General features: G+C 52.9%; 1 protein-coding gene across 1 annotated transcript in view; it reads left to right on the top strand.

The window, feature by feature from the left end:
- Positions 1 to 1,691: 1,691 nt before the first annotated feature.
- LOC119515150 (plasmanylethanolamine desaturase) overlaps positions 1,692 to 20,420 on the top strand; it is a 29,447-nt gene continuing 10,718 nt past the window's right edge. Inside the window, exons 1-2 of the mRNA XM_037810937.1 lie at positions 1,692 to 1,903; positions 12,280 to 12,399. Of these exons, the coding sequence (XP_037666865.1) occupies positions 1,780 to 1,903; positions 12,280 to 12,399 (244 nt within the window). The 5' untranslated portion in view covers positions 1,692 to 1,779. The remainder of the gene's footprint in view (positions 1,904 to 12,279; positions 12,400 to 20,420) is intronic.

The raw sequence follows: 20,420 nt of genomic DNA, 5'->3' as shown, positions 1-20,420 counted from the left end.
CTGTCATGTTCCCTGGTATTTCCCTGGTTGGTGCTTAATCAATGAGGTGAGTGAATGAATGAATGAGTGAATGATCTCAGGTTGGTCAGTTCATCACCCACCTTGTGCTGGCCAGTGAGCCCGCCTCCCAATCACCAGCAATAACCAGCTGTCCAGCTGACCTGGAGGCTCTGGAACACAAGCTTTGGAGGGTCTCTTTGGATTCTGAGATCCCCTTGGCACCCACCCCTACCTACCCTGCCAGGCAAGCTGCCTGAAGCTCCCGGGTTGAAAACCTAACCGCCCAGTTAATAAAGACACAAGGCCAGGCAGCTTCCCTGGAATTTGCCAGGGGTTGGGCTGCAGCTTGCCCCTGCCACAGACAGGGACTCTTCTTTCCTGGAAGCTATGGGAAGAAAGCAGAGAGGGAGCCAGGAGCCTGGCTTTGGACAGTGGCTACCCAGGGCAGAAACACTCAGGGAACAGCCCTCGGGGTGACTGGTTTTACCTGGCAGCTGAGGAATCCAGGGCCTTAAACCCTCAGAGAGCCCGAGCGGGACCAAGCCTCAGAAAAAATTCTGGAAGTGGGTCTTCCCTTCCAGGGGCCTCTTTGGTCCTTCCACACCCTCTAAGGCGGCTCCCAGGATGATCACATGGTATGGAGTTTGTGTGAGCAGTTATGGTGTACTTTGTAGTCAGCTAAACCTGACGCAAAACCCCGGCCCCTGTCATTTACCTGCTGAGCCTTACTTCCTTGTCCATAAACCGCCTACTCTGCTCTGATTCAACAAGCATTTATTTTCTACTATGTGACAGACACACATCTAGACGTAAGGGTTGAGCTGTAAGCAAAGCAAGTCCCTGCCCTCGGGAGCTTATTTTCTGGTGGAGGAGACGTGACGAACCTGCAAGCTCGTTGCGCTGTGACAAGGTCTTTGAAAACGAAACAGCGTGATGTCACAGTGGGCCTGGAGGAAGGGGCAACTGAGCGGGCTGGTCTGGAGGGGCCTCTCCAAGGGGGCACCATTATTGGTTATTAAGAGTAAATAAAATGCTCATCTAGTCCAGCACCTGACAGATACAAAGCGCTCGACAAATCTAACAGCGACTCTTACGGTTATTTTAATCAGTGTATTGTCCCTCTGTCTCCGAAGCACAGGCGATCCTCAGGGCAGGCTCCGAGTTTCTCTCCGAGCGCACAGCACAAAGCTGGCGTACGCACATCCTCTGAAGCCCTGCAACAGTAGGGCTTGATAAACTAGCAGGATGTGAAATCAGCTCCATTTAGTGGAGGCTGTGTGAAGTGCCCACCAAGCGCCCGGCCCTTGCTCCCGGCCTGGCACCCTCCACTCGCGTTCTCTGCACACAGAAGGCGCTTATCTGGCCGTGCTGAAGAAATGCCCGCTTCTGGACCCGACGGCGCACGGCCTCGGCCCACTGCACTCGCCGGTAAACCGAGGCCGAAGCCCCTACTCCCTCTAGATCTGGCCCTGGCCGGGGGCTGAGCCGGGCGGGCGAAAACACACATCGCCCCGCACTTCCGCGCCCAGCTGCAGCCAGCTGTGGCCCTGCCCCCGGCGCGCCACGGTTGGCTGAGGCTCGGTGGCCCCCGATTGGCCGGCGCGGCCCCGGCGCGGGCCCCGATTGGCTGTGACGCTCAGCCGGGCGAGGTCCCCGCCGGCGCCGCCGCCGCACTGGGCGCTAGGCGATCATTGGGCGGCGTGATCTCGCCGCGCTCCCGCGGCGCTGCCGCCGCCGCCGCCGCCAGCGGAGCGCATCGGGCGCCCAGGGAGAGTGGCCATGGAGGGCGCCGAGGACTGGCCGGGTCAGCAGCCGGAGCTGGACGAAGACGAGGCAGCGGCTTGCCGGCGCTGGGGCGCGCAACACGCTGGGGCCCGCGAGCTGGCCGCGCTTTACTCCCCAGGTAGGACCTCCGGGCCCCTCTACGGGCCTCCCATCAGCAGCCCCGGCTAAGGACAGCGATCCCGGGCCCCCTACATCGGAATTCCAGATGCAGAACTTCAGCCCTGGTTCTGACTTGCAAATAGCGCCCTTAGGTCTGGGGACCCCACTCCAGCGCCTCTTCCAAGCCCATGCCAGAACCCCAGCCCCAGGGCTCCTTAGCTGCAAATAGAGCCCCCAGATCAAAGTAACTATTAAACCAACGCCCGAGACTACAAACGGCTTCTGTCGCACCCCCAGGTCTGTATCCTGGCCCCAAGGCACCCTGCTGCGAAGAGCGTCTCTAGATTTAGGGATTTTCCCCACCCCAGGACACGGTCCAAGTCGGAGGCAGCCCTTCAGCTACAGGCACTGCTCCTGGCCCCTTAAAAGTCACAGCCCATCCGTTTCCTCTGATCCGGGAGTCCACACCCTAACGCCCATCTGCACCTTGGCCAGGGCCCTGGGCTGCAAACTGTGATCTCACCCCCTCAAATCTGGATACGTCAATCCCCGAGTTCCGAGTACCCCAACTGAGGGGCCCCTCAGCTGTACAGAGGGCTCTAGACACCGTTTTCTCAAAGTCCCGTAGCTTTAATGGCTACAGACCGACCCCCTAGGACCCTCCCCCCCAATGAGGGTCCCAAACCCTGGATCCAGGAATCTCAAGGGGGGTGGGGGTGGGGAGCAGAGTCCTCGATTAAACTCCACCCACACACAAGCCCCAACTCCAGCCCGTGGTCCTCCCACACGTGCAAATATCAGCTACCTCAGTCGGGACTTGGGGAGGTGGAGTCCCCACACTCCCCAGACCAGATCACAGTTTAGAGACCCTTGTTCCAGGAGCTGTCCCTTTCCCACATGCCAATGTTTGTGTCACCCCCTTCCCCCTAATCCAACCTCCCCACACCCCCTTCTTCTTGCTTTGCCTGCTATTCGTGTTCGAGCAAGCATCAGCCCCCACCCCCTTGTCTGACTCCCACGTGAGCCCTGGAATCTCCTTGCCAGGCCCTGGGAGGGCCGGGTGTCTCCAGGGGTTAAGGAAGTGTCTTTGAGAACTCAGTCAGGTGACTGGGAACCACAGGCAGCCAATCTGCTTGGGTGTCCGCCATCACACAAGCTTTGTTTGTCAAACATTCTGACATCTTTTGCTGGGGGGCAGCCACCACACACGGCCCTTGCCTGGGGTGGACATGGGGCCACCACTACTTGGCCTTCTGGCTGGGCTGGCCTGGGTTTGAGGTCCATCTCTGCCGTAACTAACTGTATGACTTTGAGTCATTCGTTTTCTGCCTTTGGATCGTAGATCACCAGAGACCTTCCCAGCCTTGTAATTCCATGCTGTGTGTGTGGTTTTTTTGAGCTTGACTTGGGTGCCTGCTCCCTGCTACCAGTTTCTGCAGCCCATTCCCAAAGCACTCAGCCTGCAGACTTACAACCTCCTCCTCTCCATGTGGCAGGCTGGGGTTGGCATCTTGACTCTGCTGCCTAGCTGTGTGGCCTGGGCCAAGCCACTTCCCCATTCTGAGCCTCAGTTTCCTCCCCTTTAAAATGGGCACAGGTAAAATTTACCTGACCCTTGGCATTGTTTGCAAGAGAAAATGAGACTATCCACTTGGGCATTCACAGGGGGCACTTCCTATTGTTGTCCTAGTTGTCTGAACTTTGCTATGGGACTCAGAGCAAGTTTCCTTATCTCTGACTCTCAGACTCCCCATCTGGGAATTGAGAGTAAGGATTAAAAGGCCTCTCCCTGGACTAACAATTTGGTAGGATGAGCCCTAGAACTTGGGGCTTGCCCTTGTGAAGCTTGTTGCTGCAAAGGAGAGGCTGAGGCTACTTATAATTGTGCCAAAGAGTCTCCCTCAGAGAGCGTCTTTGTTGCTCAGATGTGGCCCCTCTCGCTCTAAGCCCACTCGGCAAGTGAACTCACTGCCCTCCCTGCTACATGGGACATAACTCCCATGGGTATAAATCTCTCTGGTGATGTGGGACATGACTCCCGGGCATGAGCCTGGATCCGGCATCATGGGATTGAGAAAATCTTCCTGACAAAAAAGGGGAAAAGAAACAAAACAAAATAAAGTTTCAGTGGCTGAGAGATTTTAAAAGGAGTCCAGCGGTCATTCTGGAGGGCATTCTTAAGCGCTATATAAATATCCCTTTTTAGTTTTTAGTGTGTTGGAATAGCTAGAAGGAAATACCTGAAACTGTCAAACTGCAACCCAGTAGCCTTGATTTTTGAAGACGATTGCATAACGACGTGGTGACTGTGATTGTGAAAACCTCGTGGCTCACATTCTCTTTATCTGGTGTGTGGACAGTAGAAAAATGTAGAAAAATGGGGACAAAAAACTAAATGAAAAATAGAGTGGGATGGGGTGGAATGTTTGGGGTGTTCTTTTTTACTTTTTTTTTTTTGGAGTAAGGAAAATGTTCAAAATTTGATTCAGGTGATGAATGCACAACTATATGATGGTACTGTGAATAGTTGATTGTACACTGTGGATGACTGTCGGGTATGTGACTATATCTCAATAAAACTGTATTTTAAAAAAAAAAAAAGGCCTCCCCCTTCAGTGCCCAGCTCTGCCCACTCAAGGAAACCCCAGCTTCTTTCAACTAGTCCAGATCATACCCAGGTATTCTTAGCCTCCCCCAGGGACTACTCTCTCCCCATTCTACCCTGATTGCCTCTCTCTCTGGTTCTGGCTTCCCCAGGTGCCCCTGACTCTCTGCAGAACAGCCATGCAGGGATCTGAGGCTACAAACAGCCTGCTGGTGCCCAAAGCAGTGGCCAAGGCCTTATGGTACACTGGCCAGAGTGGGTCTTTCAAATTCTTTTCCAGAGGCCTAGCTCTGTCTGCCTCTGTGGCTCCCGCTGTGTGGCCTTGGGGAAGTACCTTGACCTCTCTGGGCCTAACCTGTAAAATGAAGCATCAGGCTCACTATAATCAAACACCTATATTCCAGCCCCTCTTCTAGGTACTGGGGACAAAGTGGCAAACAAGACAGAAAAAATGGAGCTGACATTTTAGAAGAAAGCCAGACAGTAAACTCAATAAATAAGTGATGGTAGCAAGTGCTATGAGGAAACATAGTAGTAGGGAAGTGAAAAGTTGGGGGAGGGTGTGTGTGTGATACATTTTGGACAAGGAAGCAGGGAGGGCCTCAGTAAGCAGTGACATTTGAGCAGAGACCTGAAGGGACAGAGGGAACCAAGAGGATATTTGAGGAAGGATTGGTCCAGACGAGGAAGCAGCACATGCAAAGGCCCTGAGGTGGGAGTGTGCCGGGTGTGTTTGAGGAACAAGAATGCCTGTGGGCTAGGGTAGAGAGAGTGAGGGGAGAGTGGGAGAAGTTCCTGACTTCCAGGAATGAATTCTTGAGATTTCTGGGGTCCTGGTTTGGCACTGGGACACTTGACAGAGATAACAAAGGCAATTAACGTAGTTTGACATTATTGAGCCACTGATTAAGTGCTGGGCATCTTACCCACATCCTCTGAATACATCCTCAATACAGCGTTCTCCTTACTCAACTCTGTTTTTCCCCCAAAGCAACCGTCATCTTCTAGCATCTCACAAAGTTTATTTCCTGTTGTTTATTGTCCATCTCATCATCCCCACTCCTGAATGTCAGCTCCACAAGGCAGAGATTTTTAATGTTTTGCTCACCGCTGTGTTTGCAGCACCCAGAATAAGTCTTGGCATGTAATACTTGCTCAATGAATACTTGTTGAATGAATGAAATGGAAAAGGATCTGAAATTATAGTTTTGGTTTTTTTTTTGCAGTAAATTTTTGTAGTTTGGAGCCTACATAAATAAGCATGGGGGGAGTGTCTTAAACATTCTCCTATACACAGGGTGTCGTGAAGGAACGTCTCTCAGGAATGAGGACCAAGTCATCACAGGTCCCCTGGGACCCCAGCAAAGGGCCTGGCACAGGGCAGGGGCTAAACATGTTTGCTGGGCCCATGGATGGTCAGATGGATGGAGAAGTTTTCGATATTAGCTCCATTTTACAGAGGAGGAAACCAAGAGCCCTCCTAGCTCCCTCGTAGCCCACCCCCTGCGTGTATTCTTCCTAACACTGTCCCCCCAAGGATTAGGCCAGCAAATGTCCGGCATCAGGCGGGAGGGTCAGCAAGGCCAGGGACTGCATCGGTTCGGTTCACCTGCAGCGCCTGGCATGTCATGCAATCCAGTCCATCTTGGTTAAGACATTTTGTGGAGGCTTAGAGAAGTGACCTACCCAAGGTCACACAGCCAGTCAGCAGAGGGGCCAGAATCAGAACCTAGGTGAGGGGTGTTCCAGCTTCCGTGTTATTAGTCCTCACCGCGGAAGTGAGCCAGCCAGGGGCGAGTGTGCAGGAGGGGGCAAATGTTCCAAGTCAGGTGGATAGCATGTGTAAGGGGCTGGTGGCGGAGCGGTTGGGCCTAGCGGACGCCAGGAGCTGTGAGTAGTTGAATCAGGGTATGTGGGAAAGGAGGGAATGATGAGCGGGAGGCAGAGAGGGGGCAGTGGCCCGAGGGGCTGGAGCCTGGGAGCCCTGGAGGGTCCTACAGAGCCTGCTCTGCTCCAGGTTTTGCAGCAGCGCACCCCCACCCCCCACCCCACCAGGTGCCCGGGTTTGTGAAGGGCCTGGTGGGCTCACATTCCCTGGCCTTATGTGCAGGCCAGTGGGCAAGGCAAGTGCCCAGCCTCCCAGCAGGTGCCAGCTGAAAGCTGACTGTGTGAGGACCACTTATTTCTCAAGCGCTCCAGGTGCCAGGGTTGGAGCCTGCAGGGGCACTGGAGCCAGCTGCCCTCCCACCCCGGCCAACTACGGATGCCCCCTGCCCTGGAGGTCACAGGGACCGTAGTGAGGAGTTAAGGGAAAGGCAGAGAGTGTCATGGGTGCTGGGCTGGGGTCCCGGCCTGAACTCCCAAACCTGAGCCTGGGTTCAGCCAGACGATGGAGGCCGCACTGCCGCCTCGTCCCTTCCCTGGCCAGGCCTGGTCCCTGCCGCGCCCCGGGCCCTGCTTCCTCTCCGTCCACCTTGGTCTTTCCTGTCTCTTGCCCGCGTGCTCTCTGGTCATACTCTTTCTTCTCTCTGCCTCGCCGTCTTCCTCTGTGCCTCACTGTCTCTCTGTGTCCCTCTCTGGTTTTCTCTCCTTCTGTCTGTCTCTCTTCTGTAGTCATGCTTTTCCTCTTTATTTTTTTAATTTTTAAAATTATTTTATTTATCAAATAAAAAAGCATTTCCAAACAAAACAAAGCAAAGCAATGGGAAACGCACATATCCTGACATAACGTCATTCCCTCCAGTATACTCCTACCATACCAAAAGAAAATTAACAACCACAGTCACACCTGAGCATTCCCATTTCATTACGGTCACCCTCAATATCTTTTTTTTTTTAACAATAGAAAAATATTGTTCACTGGCTTATTTTTCCAAATGAGCAATAGGCTATTTACAAATAAGCAGATCTCCAATGCCATGTATTAAAATGATAATCCTATCATTGTTTGAAATCTAAATGAAAAAAAAATTCATTAAGGCACATTTTATCTGTGAGTTTAAAACAGACTTTCTGATGTAGTGACAGATTCATTTTACTTCTGTACCCCTCCCACACACATGAGCACCAAAATTGTCAAAGAACACTTAATATTTAGTAAAACGGTAAGGAATATAAAAATTAAGGAGGGGAATGTTTTCAAAAGGAAATATTTGGAGATCAGTTTACTGCAAGTAAAACGTACTGAACAGTGAGTGCACTCTCCTGATACACATAAATACTAATAACTAACAGGTACTCCAGAAATGGCAGAGCTCAAAACAATGGATATTAAATAAATTGGAGGTACTTCAGATACAAAGGAGAAAACAAAACATTAGCTAAAAAATGAAATAACCACCTCCATCAACATAACACAGACAGGAAGGATGAAGTGAACAAAACCAGGTACAAGTTTTTCCCCAGTATTTTCATTGGGGTGTGTTTTTTCTTTAAGCTTGCATACATTAGATTTATTACAATAATTCTTCTTTGCCATTCTAAATATTAATATTTTACCCTTTAAAGAGAGGGGTCAGGAAGAGAGATAATGCCAAATCCTTTTTGAAATTTACTGCCAGGTCCATTTAGGCCAACCCAGTGATGGCTCGTCTGTACAACTAGAAGAGCCATACGCATTCTGCTTTCCTCACTCCCCTTGCCGTAATGCCTGCGGGACCACAGGAAGCACAGTTTGGGGGAAACAATCAACTTCACCCTCAATGTCTTGTCTGTTCTTACTAGATTATCGTTTCCCCCTTTCCTAGCTGCTGTCTATCCCTAGGTCCCCTATATTCTAAAATATAAGACACATTTTACGTTTTTCACAGAGTTCATGTTAGTGGTAACATATCTCTGTCTCCCTATGTCTCTCTCTGTGTCTGTTTTTTTCTCCTCCTCTCTAATTCGTGCTCTCCCTCGTCTCTGTTTGTCTGTCCCTGTCCCTCTCTCTGGCCCCTGTGCTCTCTCTACCCCGCCCTCCCCCCACCTGATCCCCTAGGCCAAGGCTCCTAGTTACCAGGGCGGCAGAACTGGTAGTTATTCGAGGCGTTCCCTGTTTGCAGCAGGAGGGCTTTGGGCCGAGTCCAGCCCGATGCCCAGCCTTTGGCTGCGGCCTGCCTCCAGAGGAGCCGAAATGGCCAAGATCTGGCAGATGGCCTCCCGGTCCTTCCCAGTCACCCCACACCCACTGCAAACAAGCCTGGCCCCGTTCCCCAGGCCAACAAGGGCCCTCACTGTTGTAACACAGCCCAGGCCCCTGAACCTCTGCCAGGCCAGGGCTGGCACAGGAGCCCAGGACCCAGCAGCCGGCCACCGGGCAGAGGACAGCCCTGGCCTGCAGTGCCTCATGGGGTGCCGTCCCCTGCCTTGGGGCTCAGTCTGCCCATCCTTAAAGAGACACCATTTGGTCTACTAGTCCCCACAAGCCGGTGGTCTGTGCTATGATGTTGGTGACCCTCTGAGTGACTTTGGACAAGTCACATCACTTCTGGGTCTAGTTTCTTCCCCAGAGGATGGGCACGTGGCCCCCAGGCATGGCGTGTGCTGAGGGGTGATGGACCACCCTTAGCCCTGCGCCTGGCTGTGGAAGATGCTCAGCAGGTACCACTTAAGGTTATGAACATATATTTTTTAATGGATAAAAGTTGAGGTACTTGGTTGGTAGAAGGATCCAGACATCAGAGGCCAAAGAAAGATGGCGTTTAGATGGAAAAATAATATTCAGCTCTCTGGGACATTCTCTGTGGTGTGGCTGGAGAGCTGGGCCATCTTTGGAATGAGGACAGACCCAAATGTCCAGGCTAACATGGCCTGATTATGAGCACAGGGTGCAACAACCCAGCGCTGCCTCTCACCTGCCGAGCCTCAGTTTTCTCATCTGGAAAAGGGGATCAGGTTTCTTCCTCGAGGGTCCGAGAAAACTCAGATGACCGCAGGGACCCAGCCAGGGCCGCCACTGAGTGAGGCCGCCCAGCCTGAGAGCCCAGGAAGGGGAGAGGGTGAGTGTGAGCCCAAGCCTTCGAATGGGACAACCAGAGACTCCGTGTTCTCAAGGGAACTAGGAATTTGATGTGATTTTTAAATTGTAGCTCATTTTTTAAAGTCGGGGAGCAAAACCTGCCCAAGGGAGCCAGCTTGCGACTTCTCCGTGCTGGGCTGCTCCCCACGCTCTGACTGTGGCTGTCGGCTCTGCCCCTGTTCCGGTCCCCGGCTGAGTGGCAGCCAGACAGCTTGCAGGGAGGACTCACCTGCCCTTTACTCCCCACTGCCCCTCCCGCCCCCTCCCACCCCCAAGGCCTCCTCTGGACGTCCTGTCTCTGAGCCCCAGGACCTGGCCACAAGCCCAGAACCAGAAAAGGGAAGGCCTGGTGAGCCCAGGCGGGAGCTGCCGGGGCAGTGGGGCGGCATGGCCCAGGGGGAGAGGCCCCGAGTGGGCAGCAGGAAGCAGAGGCTCTGTCAAGGTCTGTGCCCTTTCCAGATCTCTGTGTCCTTGCCCGGATGAGAGGACCAAGGGATTGAGGCCCTCAGCATTCCCCGCCCGCTCTGAGGCTGGGTCTCTTCACTGGGCGAGCGGAGGGCAGCTGTCGAATGTTCTGGTTCAGGGCGGGTTGGGGAGTGTCCTCTGTGTCTGCAGCCTGCTGGTGTGCCACCTGGACGAGACCTCCCTCTTTGGCCTCAGTTTCCCTTTCGGGGAAGATGGGGAACCCAATATTTCCTTCCCAAAGCTTTGGTGAGGGGCGCCCAGTGATGCAGCATGGGAGGTTTTCTTCAGGGCTGCAGTAGGGAATTTGTTCGTTCATTCCACAAACATTAAGTGAGTGCCGACTGCGTGCCAGGCCTCTGGTGAGTAAGCCAGATGTGGTTGGGGTCTCCTGCTTTCACACTGGGGTGGGCAGGAGGTGGGTGTCACACAGGCAGTGACATGCATGATGGAGGAGGCATCGTGGACAGCTTCCTGGGGGTAGAGGTGTCCAAGTCGAGATCTGCAGGAGAGGGATCAGAATGTGCCTGGTACAGGGGGCTGTGGACGGAGGAGCCAGCACTCACAAAGCCCTGGAGACAGAAGAGGGTGCTCCATCAGACATTAATCAGTCACCAGGGCCTGCCGGGCTGTATTGTTGAAGACGGGACTGGGCTCCGGACCCAAGGATGTCATCAGGGCCATAAAGATGGTGGGAAAGGGACGGAGGAACCCAGGGCAGCAGGCCAGGGTGGGGTAAAAGCAGGGTCTCAGGAGCCAGACCCTCTGGTCACTGGTCTGTGGCTGACTAGTTCCTTGACCACTCTGACCCTCAGTTTTCTCATCTGCAAAAGGGGGAAGACATTGCCTCAGCAGGGTGCCTGGCATATAGTAACTGCTCAGTAGATGTTAAACACTAATGATGATAAAAATGTTACTATTAAAGTGTCTTCTGTGCCCTGGGGACCAGCTGCCTGGCAAATGGGCATTCCCAGGGGCCCTGTCCCACTGGGAGACTTGCTCTGTCATCTACACGGTGCTTTTATCTCCTTTTATTTTAATTTTAATTAAAAATTTAAAAAAACATTTTAATATGGTGGTACATTCACAAATTCTAAATTCAAAAGAGAGTAAATGTAAACCAATCTTGACGTTATAGTCTTTTTTTCCTTTTTAACATAAATGGCTGGAATTTGGCACTTTGTCTTAGCTCTTACCTATATGTCTTAGATGTCCCTCCACATCCACACATTGGCAGCTGCCTGGGCTTTTTCTGACTGCAGAGATGTGCTAGATTGTAACAAATTTGGCCAATCCCCAGGCGATGGACACTTAGGTTATTTCCCTTGCTTTGATACCTCAAACAGAGCTGCAATAAATAAGCTCGTCCATCCTCACTGTGCTTATCAAAGATGAGTCCACATTTAAACAGGAGATTTCATATCCAAATCCAAATTTCTGGCTTCCCTTGAGAATCAGAAGATCTGGCCCCCTGGGCCCATCTCTGCCTGGCAGCAGCCAGCCGGAATGCAGCCACACCTTCAGAAGGGGCGCTCGTGTCGCAGAGCCCCACTGGTGCCTCCTGGCCCCTGGAGAGTTTGAGGCCCCTCGTCTGCACAGCCTCTTCTTCCCTGTTTCTTGCTCCAGATGCCCCGCTCCTTGTAGGAGTCCTGAAGTCGTGGCCAAGGCCCTGTTTCTCCATGAATTCCTGACTCATCCCTGGAGCCCTGATGAGGGAGGTTGGGCAGAGTCTGAGTCTCCGGGATTAAAGGCTGTTTTGTAGCTTCCACCTCCAAATAGTTACCCAGGAAAGGTGACAGGTGAGGCCATGAAAGATTCAGATTAAAAAAAGAAGCTCATTAAAGTTCCCTCAAGGGTCTCCAGGGGGAGCTCAAGGGGGCTCAGGGGACCAGAGTTCTCATCCTGTCTATCAGGGAACTGGTACAACCCTGGCTGATTTCATGGGCATGCAACCTGGCCCCACACCTGGGGGGACCTGTGCTTGCTCTAAGGCTCTGTAGTCACTGTCTTGAAATTTTTAATAATTTTTGAACAAGAGGTCCTGCGTTTTCATTTTGCATAGGGCCCTGCAAATTCTGTAGCCAGGACCGGGTGTCTGACCCTGGGCAGGCCCTTCCCCTTCTCTGGGCCTCAGTGACTTCATCTGTGAACTAGATGGGGCCCTTTCCCTCATGGGAGTCCAACTTGGAATGCTGTAAGCCCAGCCTGCGGGTGAGGACCGTAGACTCAGCCACGGGCCCACAGTGCCATTGGGGGCCCCAGCTCTTCCTGCTTTGAACCCAGTCCCCACTCCCCTGCCCTGCGCTTACCTCTCGCCTCCTTCCCGCAGGCAAGCGCTTCCAGGAGTGGTGCTGCGTGGTCCTGTGCTTCGGCCTCATCGCCCACAACTTCGTCCACCTCCTGCTGCTGGCCTGCTGGGAGCACACACCCTTCGTCATGCTGGGCATCAGTGAGTGCCCACCACCCTGCCGTCTGCCTGGGTTTCCATGGCAGCCAGGGCTGGTGTCTGTGCCACTCTGATGGCTGCTTGTGCCTGGGTGTGTGTGTGTGTCTGCACATTGTGCATACATTGTGTACATGTAGGTATGTGTGCACACAAGTGTGTATGTTTATGTGTATGTATGCATGTGCATATCTGTGCTTGCACGTGTGTGCATGCAGGGCACATGACATGGGCACCCCATCTCCCTTTCTCAGTTAATGGCACTGACAGGAAAGACAGTTTTTGTCATTCAGGCCCAAATCTGGTCATTCTCCTCAGTTCCTCTTTCACATTCCAAATCTGAACCATCAGCAAACTCTATTGGCTCTACTTTCAAAACGGATCCAGAATCCAGCCTCTTCTCCCCACCCCCACCATCCTCTCTCCCACCTGAGCTGGCTCAGGAGGTCTTCTCTAGCCTCTGGGCCTCCACCCTCAGGCCCAGCTGTCCAGCTCCACACACAGCCACTCTTCCAAGGCGAGACATGCCACTGCTCTGCTCGTTTCCTCACTGCTAGAGCAAACACCCTGCAGTGGATTGGCTTAAACAACGGGAATTTGGGGCCACATGGTTTTGACACTAGAAGTCCAAATCAAGGCATCATCAAGGCGATGCTTTCTTCCCAAAGACTGCCATTCTGGGGCTGGCTGCCGGTGATCCTTGGTCCTGGGCTCCTCCGTCACACGGCAGTGCACACGGCGGCCACTCCTGGCCTCTCCGTTCTCTTCTGGGTTCCATCGACTTTTAGCTTCTTGCTTCCTGTGGCTTTCTATGAGCCTGAACTTCGTTCTGCTTATAAAGGATGAATGAACATCCAGTAAGAGGATGACGACACATCCTGATTGGGCTGGGCCATACCTTAACTGAAGTACCCTCATCAAAAGGTCCTGCTTAAAATGCATTCATGCCCATAGGGATGGATTGAGTTTAAGAACATGCATTTCTGGGGTACATACAGGTCCAAATCACTACAGCCTGCAAGATCCTGCATGATCTGGCCCCTGCTCCCTCTCTCTCCTGGCTCACCCCACGCCCATCACATGGGCCCCTCACTCTGTCTCCAGCACATACCACTGGACATTCCCCCACCTCAGGGCCTCTGCCTGCACTCTTCTCTCTGCCTGGAGAGCTCCTCCTGTAGACATCCACATAGTTCACTCCCTCCCTCATCCAGTTCTGCTCAAAGGTCACCTCCTCAAAGAGGCCCTCCTGATTGCCCTCAAAAAATATTGATATAGTCACACACTATCCATTCACCCTACTCTGTTATACAATGTATTTCTTTCTTTATTATCTGTCTCTTCCACTGGAATGTCAGCTCCCTGGGGGCAGATATTTTTTTTTCGTTTTCTTCACTGCTGTGTTCCCAACACCAAGCACAAGACCTGGCACATAGTAAGTGCTCAGTAAATATTAATCGAATTGACGAATGAATGAGCAAGCTGCAATTTATCCATACCTGCTGGGTGCTCTCTAACAGAGTCCTCACCAGTGTACATCCTCGGGGGCTAGTTGTCATCATTTTCCAGATGAGAAACTGAGTCTTGGAGAGGGAAGGAATTGCCCTGCCCAGAGTCACAGCTCAAGCCAGAAGCACAATGTACTTCACTGTCTCCACTCCAAGGCCCTGAGGTGACTCAGTTTCCTTCCTCTACACTTGCCACCACTTCCCACTAGCTCAGGCATGCTGTCCTTCTCCCATCCTGGGCTTACTGGCTGCAGGAGCAGCTGTGCCCTCTGCCCACCTGGCTCTTCCTGAGCGGTCAGCTCCCACAGTCTCCTTAGAAACATCTGGCGGCCTAAGCTAATAGTGTTCAGGTCGGCTAATGGAGTCACCTGGGGAGGTAGTCGGCATGTGCTGGGGGGCCAGACCAGCTGGAGGAGAGGGAGGTTAACCCACACAGTGCTGGGGAGCCTGGGCCCCACCTGCAGGAGCCAGGCACCCTTCTCCTCCCCCAAGGATGAGAGGACCTGCACCACCAGCCTCTCTGTCTTGGAACACCACCCTCAGACAGGAGGGCAGGCAGTCTGAGCCCGGAAGCCTCATCTGGGGGTGGAGAGGAGCAGGCCCCTGCAGCCCTGGGTTCAGGTCCTGGCTCCACCACTTCCTGGCTGTGTGGCCTTGGGCAAGTGTTGTTGCATCTCTGAGCCTTGTTTTCCACATCTGTAAAATGAGGATGCTCAGAGTACCTGCCCCCTAGACTGCTGTGAGAGCAAACTGCAGGTGACATGTGTGAGTGCTGAGGGCATAGTAGGGGCTCTGGGATGTTGGTTCAGTGAATGAATGTAGGGAGGGAAGGGACACTGCCTGCCAGGCCACTGGCCAAGGCTTTGGCCTTCAGCTCTCTGGTCTGTTTAACAGTGGATATTGTGTGAGCACCTACTATGTGCCAAGTTCCATGCTGAGGACGTTTTAACTCCTCTTGGCAATCCCAGGAGGAGGTTCTGATCACTGTCCTCTGAGAGGCCTAGTGACTTGGCCAGTGGCCCTCACCTAGATATGGCAGAATCTGGGGTCACAAATCCAGTCCTGCCTGGCTCCCAAACCATAGACCACTCCCACCAGGGGCTGTACAGCCTCCAGCTATCACTGGGAGGTGAGGGTCTTCTGAGCAGCGGGCCCAATTTGGACAAATCTCTGCAGGCTCAGAGCCCACGTGGGTGCATGTTAAGGGAGGTGGGGGAGTGGTAGGGGTCTGAGGGGTGGCCCAGCAGGACATTGCCTTGCCTCCCGGTTCGGGGCCTGAGCTTCCAACCCGCCGCCCAGGAGATCTCGGACTGTGGAGCCGCTGCCTATGGCCTCAGCTCCCCCATTCCACACCTTTGCTCCTGGGCTGATAAGAACAGACAATTTCCTGATAATGGTGTTTGCGTAGTCCCTAATAGATTTAAGTAGCTGCCCTGATTTGTGTATTAACTCGCAGGAAGTAAGGGCACCGTGCCAGCCTGCAGAACCCTTCCCTGGCCCGTCACCATCTCCCTGCAGGTTCCAGTACACGAGGCAGGCCCTAGACACCGGGGAAGGCCGAGTCCTGAAAAGGTGCCCGGTTAATAAACACAGACATACAGGACATAATGCTGAGAAGCAAAATCAAGAGAAGGGGACAGGCAGGGAAGGCCTCTGCAAGAAGGTGACATTTGAGTGGTGACCTGAAAGAGGCGAGGAAGGAAGCCACAGATAGGTGGGGCATTTCAGGCAGGCCCCGTGGCTGGAGGAAATCCATCAGAGGGAGGGTGGCTGGGGGCAGTGCAGAGAGGCAGTGGGGGCGGGCCGTGTAGGGTCTGGACTTGGGGTTTGACTCTGCGTGCCCTGAGAAGCCCTTGGTGAGTTTCCCACAGGAAGTGGACGCCATCTGCTGCTGCACAGAGGATGGATGGGCAGTGAGGAGGGGCAGGGAAGGAGCGACTGCAACAGCCCAGCTGAGCAGTGCTGGTGGCCTGGACCCGGGCAGGGCTGTGGGGTGGGGAAGAGTCGTCACATTCTGGATGCACTTTGAAAAGTGGGCCGCCAGCATGTGCTGCTAGATTGGACATGGAGGGGAGTGAGAGCGGGAAGTGTCGGGGTGACTCCTAGGCTTTTGACCTGAGCGATGGGAAGGATTAATGGAGATGGAAAGGTGGCAGGAGGATCAGGCTTGAGGGGAGGGACACATTGAATTGCCTGCTAGGGGACCAAGAGCTGTCACGCAGGAAGTTGGAAATACGGGTCTGGAGTCAGGGAGGGGCTGCCAGAGATAGAAGTCTGGGGGTTGTGGGTGTAGAGACAGGGTGTGAAGCCCTGAGGCTGGCGGGGTGGCCCCAGGGGCTGAGTGCTTTCGGAAGAGAAGAGGCCCGAGGCTGCCAGGGTGTCCTGGTTGGGGAGATGAGGAAGAATCTGCAAAAGAAACAGGTGGTGCCACGGGAGAGGTGGGAGGAGAACCGGTGAGGGGATTGCATTGGCCAAGAGGGGAATGTGTTTCCAGAAGACTTGGAACCAATCAGGAACAGCCACTGAGCAGACTAGCAAGTGGGGGTAGTGGGGTTAATTAATGGTCATGTGGAGGTCATTAATGACCTTGACAAGGACAGAGTCATTGTGAATGATCGAAAGAATGAATGAATGAACAAATGAATGGCCATGGGGGCACCCTGTGCTCTTTGTTCCACTTGAAAAATGGGAATATGGAGGAAGAGTTTGGGGGCTCGTGCGTTGGTCCTTGGAAGGGTGAGTGGGAGTTCTCTGGCAGACAAGCAAAGTGGGGGGAGGGGGGTGTCCAGGCAGAGGGAACAGCAAGTACAACGGTGGGTGATGAGGTCAGAGGTCATGAGGTCTCGGGTTGTGTCCGGGCTTGTAGGTCGAGGAGATCAGTCTGGATTTGAGTCCAGGCTGGTGTTCTTGTTAACCAGCTGCTAAAACACCATGCAGTGGGTTAGTTTAAACGACAGGAATTTACTGGCTCATGGTTTTGAAGCTAGAAAAGTCCAAACTCGAAGCGGCCGTGTCATGCTGCTTCACCCTGAAGACAGTGGCATTTCATGGCCAGCTGCTGGTGACCCTTGGTTCTGTCACATGGCAACCTCTCCTGGCTTCTGGGTTCTTTTGACTTCAGTTTCTTGCTTCCTGTGGCTCTCTCTCTAAGTGTCTGAATTTCATTCCACTTATGAAGGCCTCCAGTAACAGAATTAAGTCCCGCCCTGATGCATTTGGGCCACACCTGGACTGAAGTTGCCTCATCAGAAGGTCCTATTTACAGCGGGTACACACCCACAGGATTGGATCAAGGTTAAGAACGTGTTTTTCTGGGGTGCATAGCTCTAAGCCACCACAGCAGGATCTGAACCCAGGACCACTGTGATGAACAAAGCCTGTGGGTCCTCCCTCAACAGTGTCCACTTCTGTGTCCCAGCCACTCACTCTCCATCTCCGCACCGAGCTGTCGAGGTGGACAGGGGTGGATAAGTTCCAGCTGGTGAGCTGTGGGGAAACAGAGGCGGCCTCTGGGGCCCAGTGTCTGTCTCAAGGGCCCCCAGTGAGTCAGGGCAGCCCAGAGTGAGCCATCCCCATTCTGCAGAGATGAGGTAACCAGGCTGCAGCCACCCTCAGGGTGAGCCAGCCACCAGCCTCTGCCACCGGAGCCGGGACAAAGAAGCTTCTGTCTGCCCGCCTCTGCTGCCCCTGCCCCCATTAAAGGGCAGCCAGCCTGGAGCCAGGGCTCTAGAAACAGCCACTCACCAAGGCCCCAGGACCGTGGGGCCATTGCTCCCCAGAGGAAGGGGGAGGGTGTCTTCTCCCCTAAAATAATTCCTGACATCTGTCCAAAGCACGTCTCTCCCTGCTTAGAGGTCTGGCCATTTGACAGATGACAAGATTGGGGTCAGAGAAGGGAGTCATACTTAAACTCTAATGAGAACTACGCTTGGGAGCATTACGTGTCCTGGGGACTGCTAAGCCCTGTAGCTGCATTAACCCATTTTATTAACTTTCTGTGGGTTAAGTGAAATAGGCGCTATTAGTAGCTCCCTTTCCCAGGCCCAGACATGAAGGTGCAGCCACCTGTGGTCACATTATCACAAATGACCACAGTGGTAGTGTCTGGCCACTTGTCACCCTCCGACGTGTCCCTGCTGCTATGTGACCTTGGTGATCCTCACTCTCTGAGCCCATCTCCTCCTCTGGAAAGATGGAACAGGGAGGGCCCTATGACTGTGAAGATGAAATGAGATAATGCACTTTAAAAAAAACAACAATTTTATTTTTCAGAGAATTCCCATATTATACCCCCCCCACCCCAGTTTCTCCGATTATTAACATCTTACATTGGTGTAGTACATTTGTTACAACTAATGTACCAATTTCGATGTATTATTATTAACTAAAGTCCATAGTTTAATTCAGACTTCCTTAGTTTTTCCCCAGTGTGCTTTTCTGGTCCAGGATCCAAGGCACTACACTGCATGTGTCGTCATGTCTCCAGGGCTCCACTGGGCCGTGACGGTTTCCAGACTGTCCTTGGTTTTGTGATCTTGACAGTGCTGAGGATTATTGGTTGGGTCTTTCATAGGATGCCCTGCTGTTGCATTTTGTCTGATGTTTTTTGCATGATTAGTCTGGGGTTATGAGTTTTTGGGGAGGAAGGCCACAGAGGGAATGTGCCATCCTCATCCCATCCCGTCAAGGGTTGATACTGTCAGCATCACTTTTCGGTGCTGGTGTTGGCCATGGTCACTGGCTGAGGCAGTGAGTGTCAGGTCATCTGTATGAGATTAAATTCTTGGTGCCAACGTAGGAAGATGAAAAGAGGTAAGGTCTGTAATTGGTTTAGGGCTGGCCTTGGCTCAATTTAGGGATTAAAGGAGATAAAACATTGAAGATGCTGGCACAGGACTTGGTACCTATGAAGCGCTCAGTAAATGTCAGGTGAACAATAAAAATAGCTGGCGTCTCTGCTGGAAGGAAAGGATGTCCTGTGTCCACACACAGGCCTGTCTAGAGACGTTCACAGCAGCTAAAACTGAAAAACAACCCAAACATCCCACAGCAGCCCAGTGAGTAAACACATTGTGGTATATCCAAACAGTGGGTGAAAAGGAATGGACTACTGATACACATGGCTTCTAGATGATCCTAGAAGCATGCCGAGTGAAAGAAGCCAGACTCAAAAGAGCACATACTGTATGAATCCATTTATATGAAGTTCTGGAATAGGCCAAACCAGTCTATAATAACAGAAAACAGATCATGGTTGTCTAGAGCAGGGGCGGGGAGGAAGATTGGGGGGCCTGAGGGAACCTGCTGGGGGCCTGGGAATGTTCTCTAGCAGGGGTTGGCCAACTAGAGTCTGAGGACCAAAAATACTTGTGAACAAAGTTTATGTATTGTCTATGTTTTCTTTTGTGCTACGACGCTGAATTGAGTAGTTTTGACAGAGACCATAAAGCTCACAAAGCCCAAAATATTTACTGCCTGACCCTTTAAGGAAAATGTTTGCTGACCCCTCTATATTCTATGTAGGTATAGAATTTATATTTTGATCCGGGTGGGGGACAAACAGGTGTGCATAAAGGCATTGAGCTGCTCATTTAAGATGTAGTCCCTTACCCTATGCAAGTGATACCCAATCATAAGATTTGGGGAGGTGACCAGATTTGTCAAAGTCTCACGGGGTGCCCAGTACTCTGAGAATGAGGAATCCTGGATTCTGATTCCCTGTGAGGCCACGCTCCTGTAGCCTCCAGTCACTTCTCTTCTGTGGCTTTATTTCTCAAAAAGACAGTATTTAGCATTGTTGGTCAGAGCTGTCAGGACAGGACCTCTGGAGACATCTCAGTTGACCCCTCACTATGTGCGTAAAGGGCCCAGAGAGGGCAAGGAGCTTGCTCAGGGTCACACAGCGAGAAAGCAAGAGATGAAGCTCCCGATTATCCATCTAGCTCTGGTTCTCAGTAGACATGAAGCGGTGTGTATACAGCATCCCATAGTATGCAGTCGGAGTTCTCCTAATGCTCCCTGGACCTACTGAGATGCACTTAGAGGGTGTGAGGGGATGCTGGTTTGGGAGCAGGTCAACACATCGCCCCAGCCCAGTGCTGCCACCTCCAGATGGCAGGACCGGGGGACTGAGCCCCTTTGCTCCCAGAAGTGGGGTAATGAATGATCATTCCAGGGGCGAGAAGTGCCGTAAAGGAAATAGAGCAGGGAGTGTGCGCAAGAGCACCTGCCTGGGAGGGTGGCTTTAGCTGCGGGCTGGGTGACGTTTGCCCTGAGCTACAAGGCCGGAAATGTGCAGGTGCCTGCAAGTGGCCAGGTCCCCTCACCCCTGCCCCTCCCACACCTGGCACCCATAGGACAGATACCCCGGGGCCTCTGCACAGTCCTCGGCAGCGGTGTCTGAACTCAGGCCCCAGCCTCGGAATCACACGTCCGCAGTGACCCAAATGCTCCTCTCGCCTCCTTGCTCAAGATCCCAGCTCTCCAGGGAGCATCTTGAGGCTTCTTTTTGCAGCTTCC

This window comes from Choloepus didactylus, chromosome 19 (genome assembly GCF_015220235.1).
Source record: "Choloepus didactylus isolate mChoDid1 chromosome 19, mChoDid1.pri, whole genome shotgun sequence".
Lineage (NCBI taxonomy): Eukaryota > Metazoa > Chordata > Mammalia > Pilosa > Megalonychidae > Choloepus > Choloepus didactylus.
The sequence above is the reverse complement of the archived record's forward strand: the minus strand, read 5'-3'. Positions and strand labels throughout refer to the sequence as shown.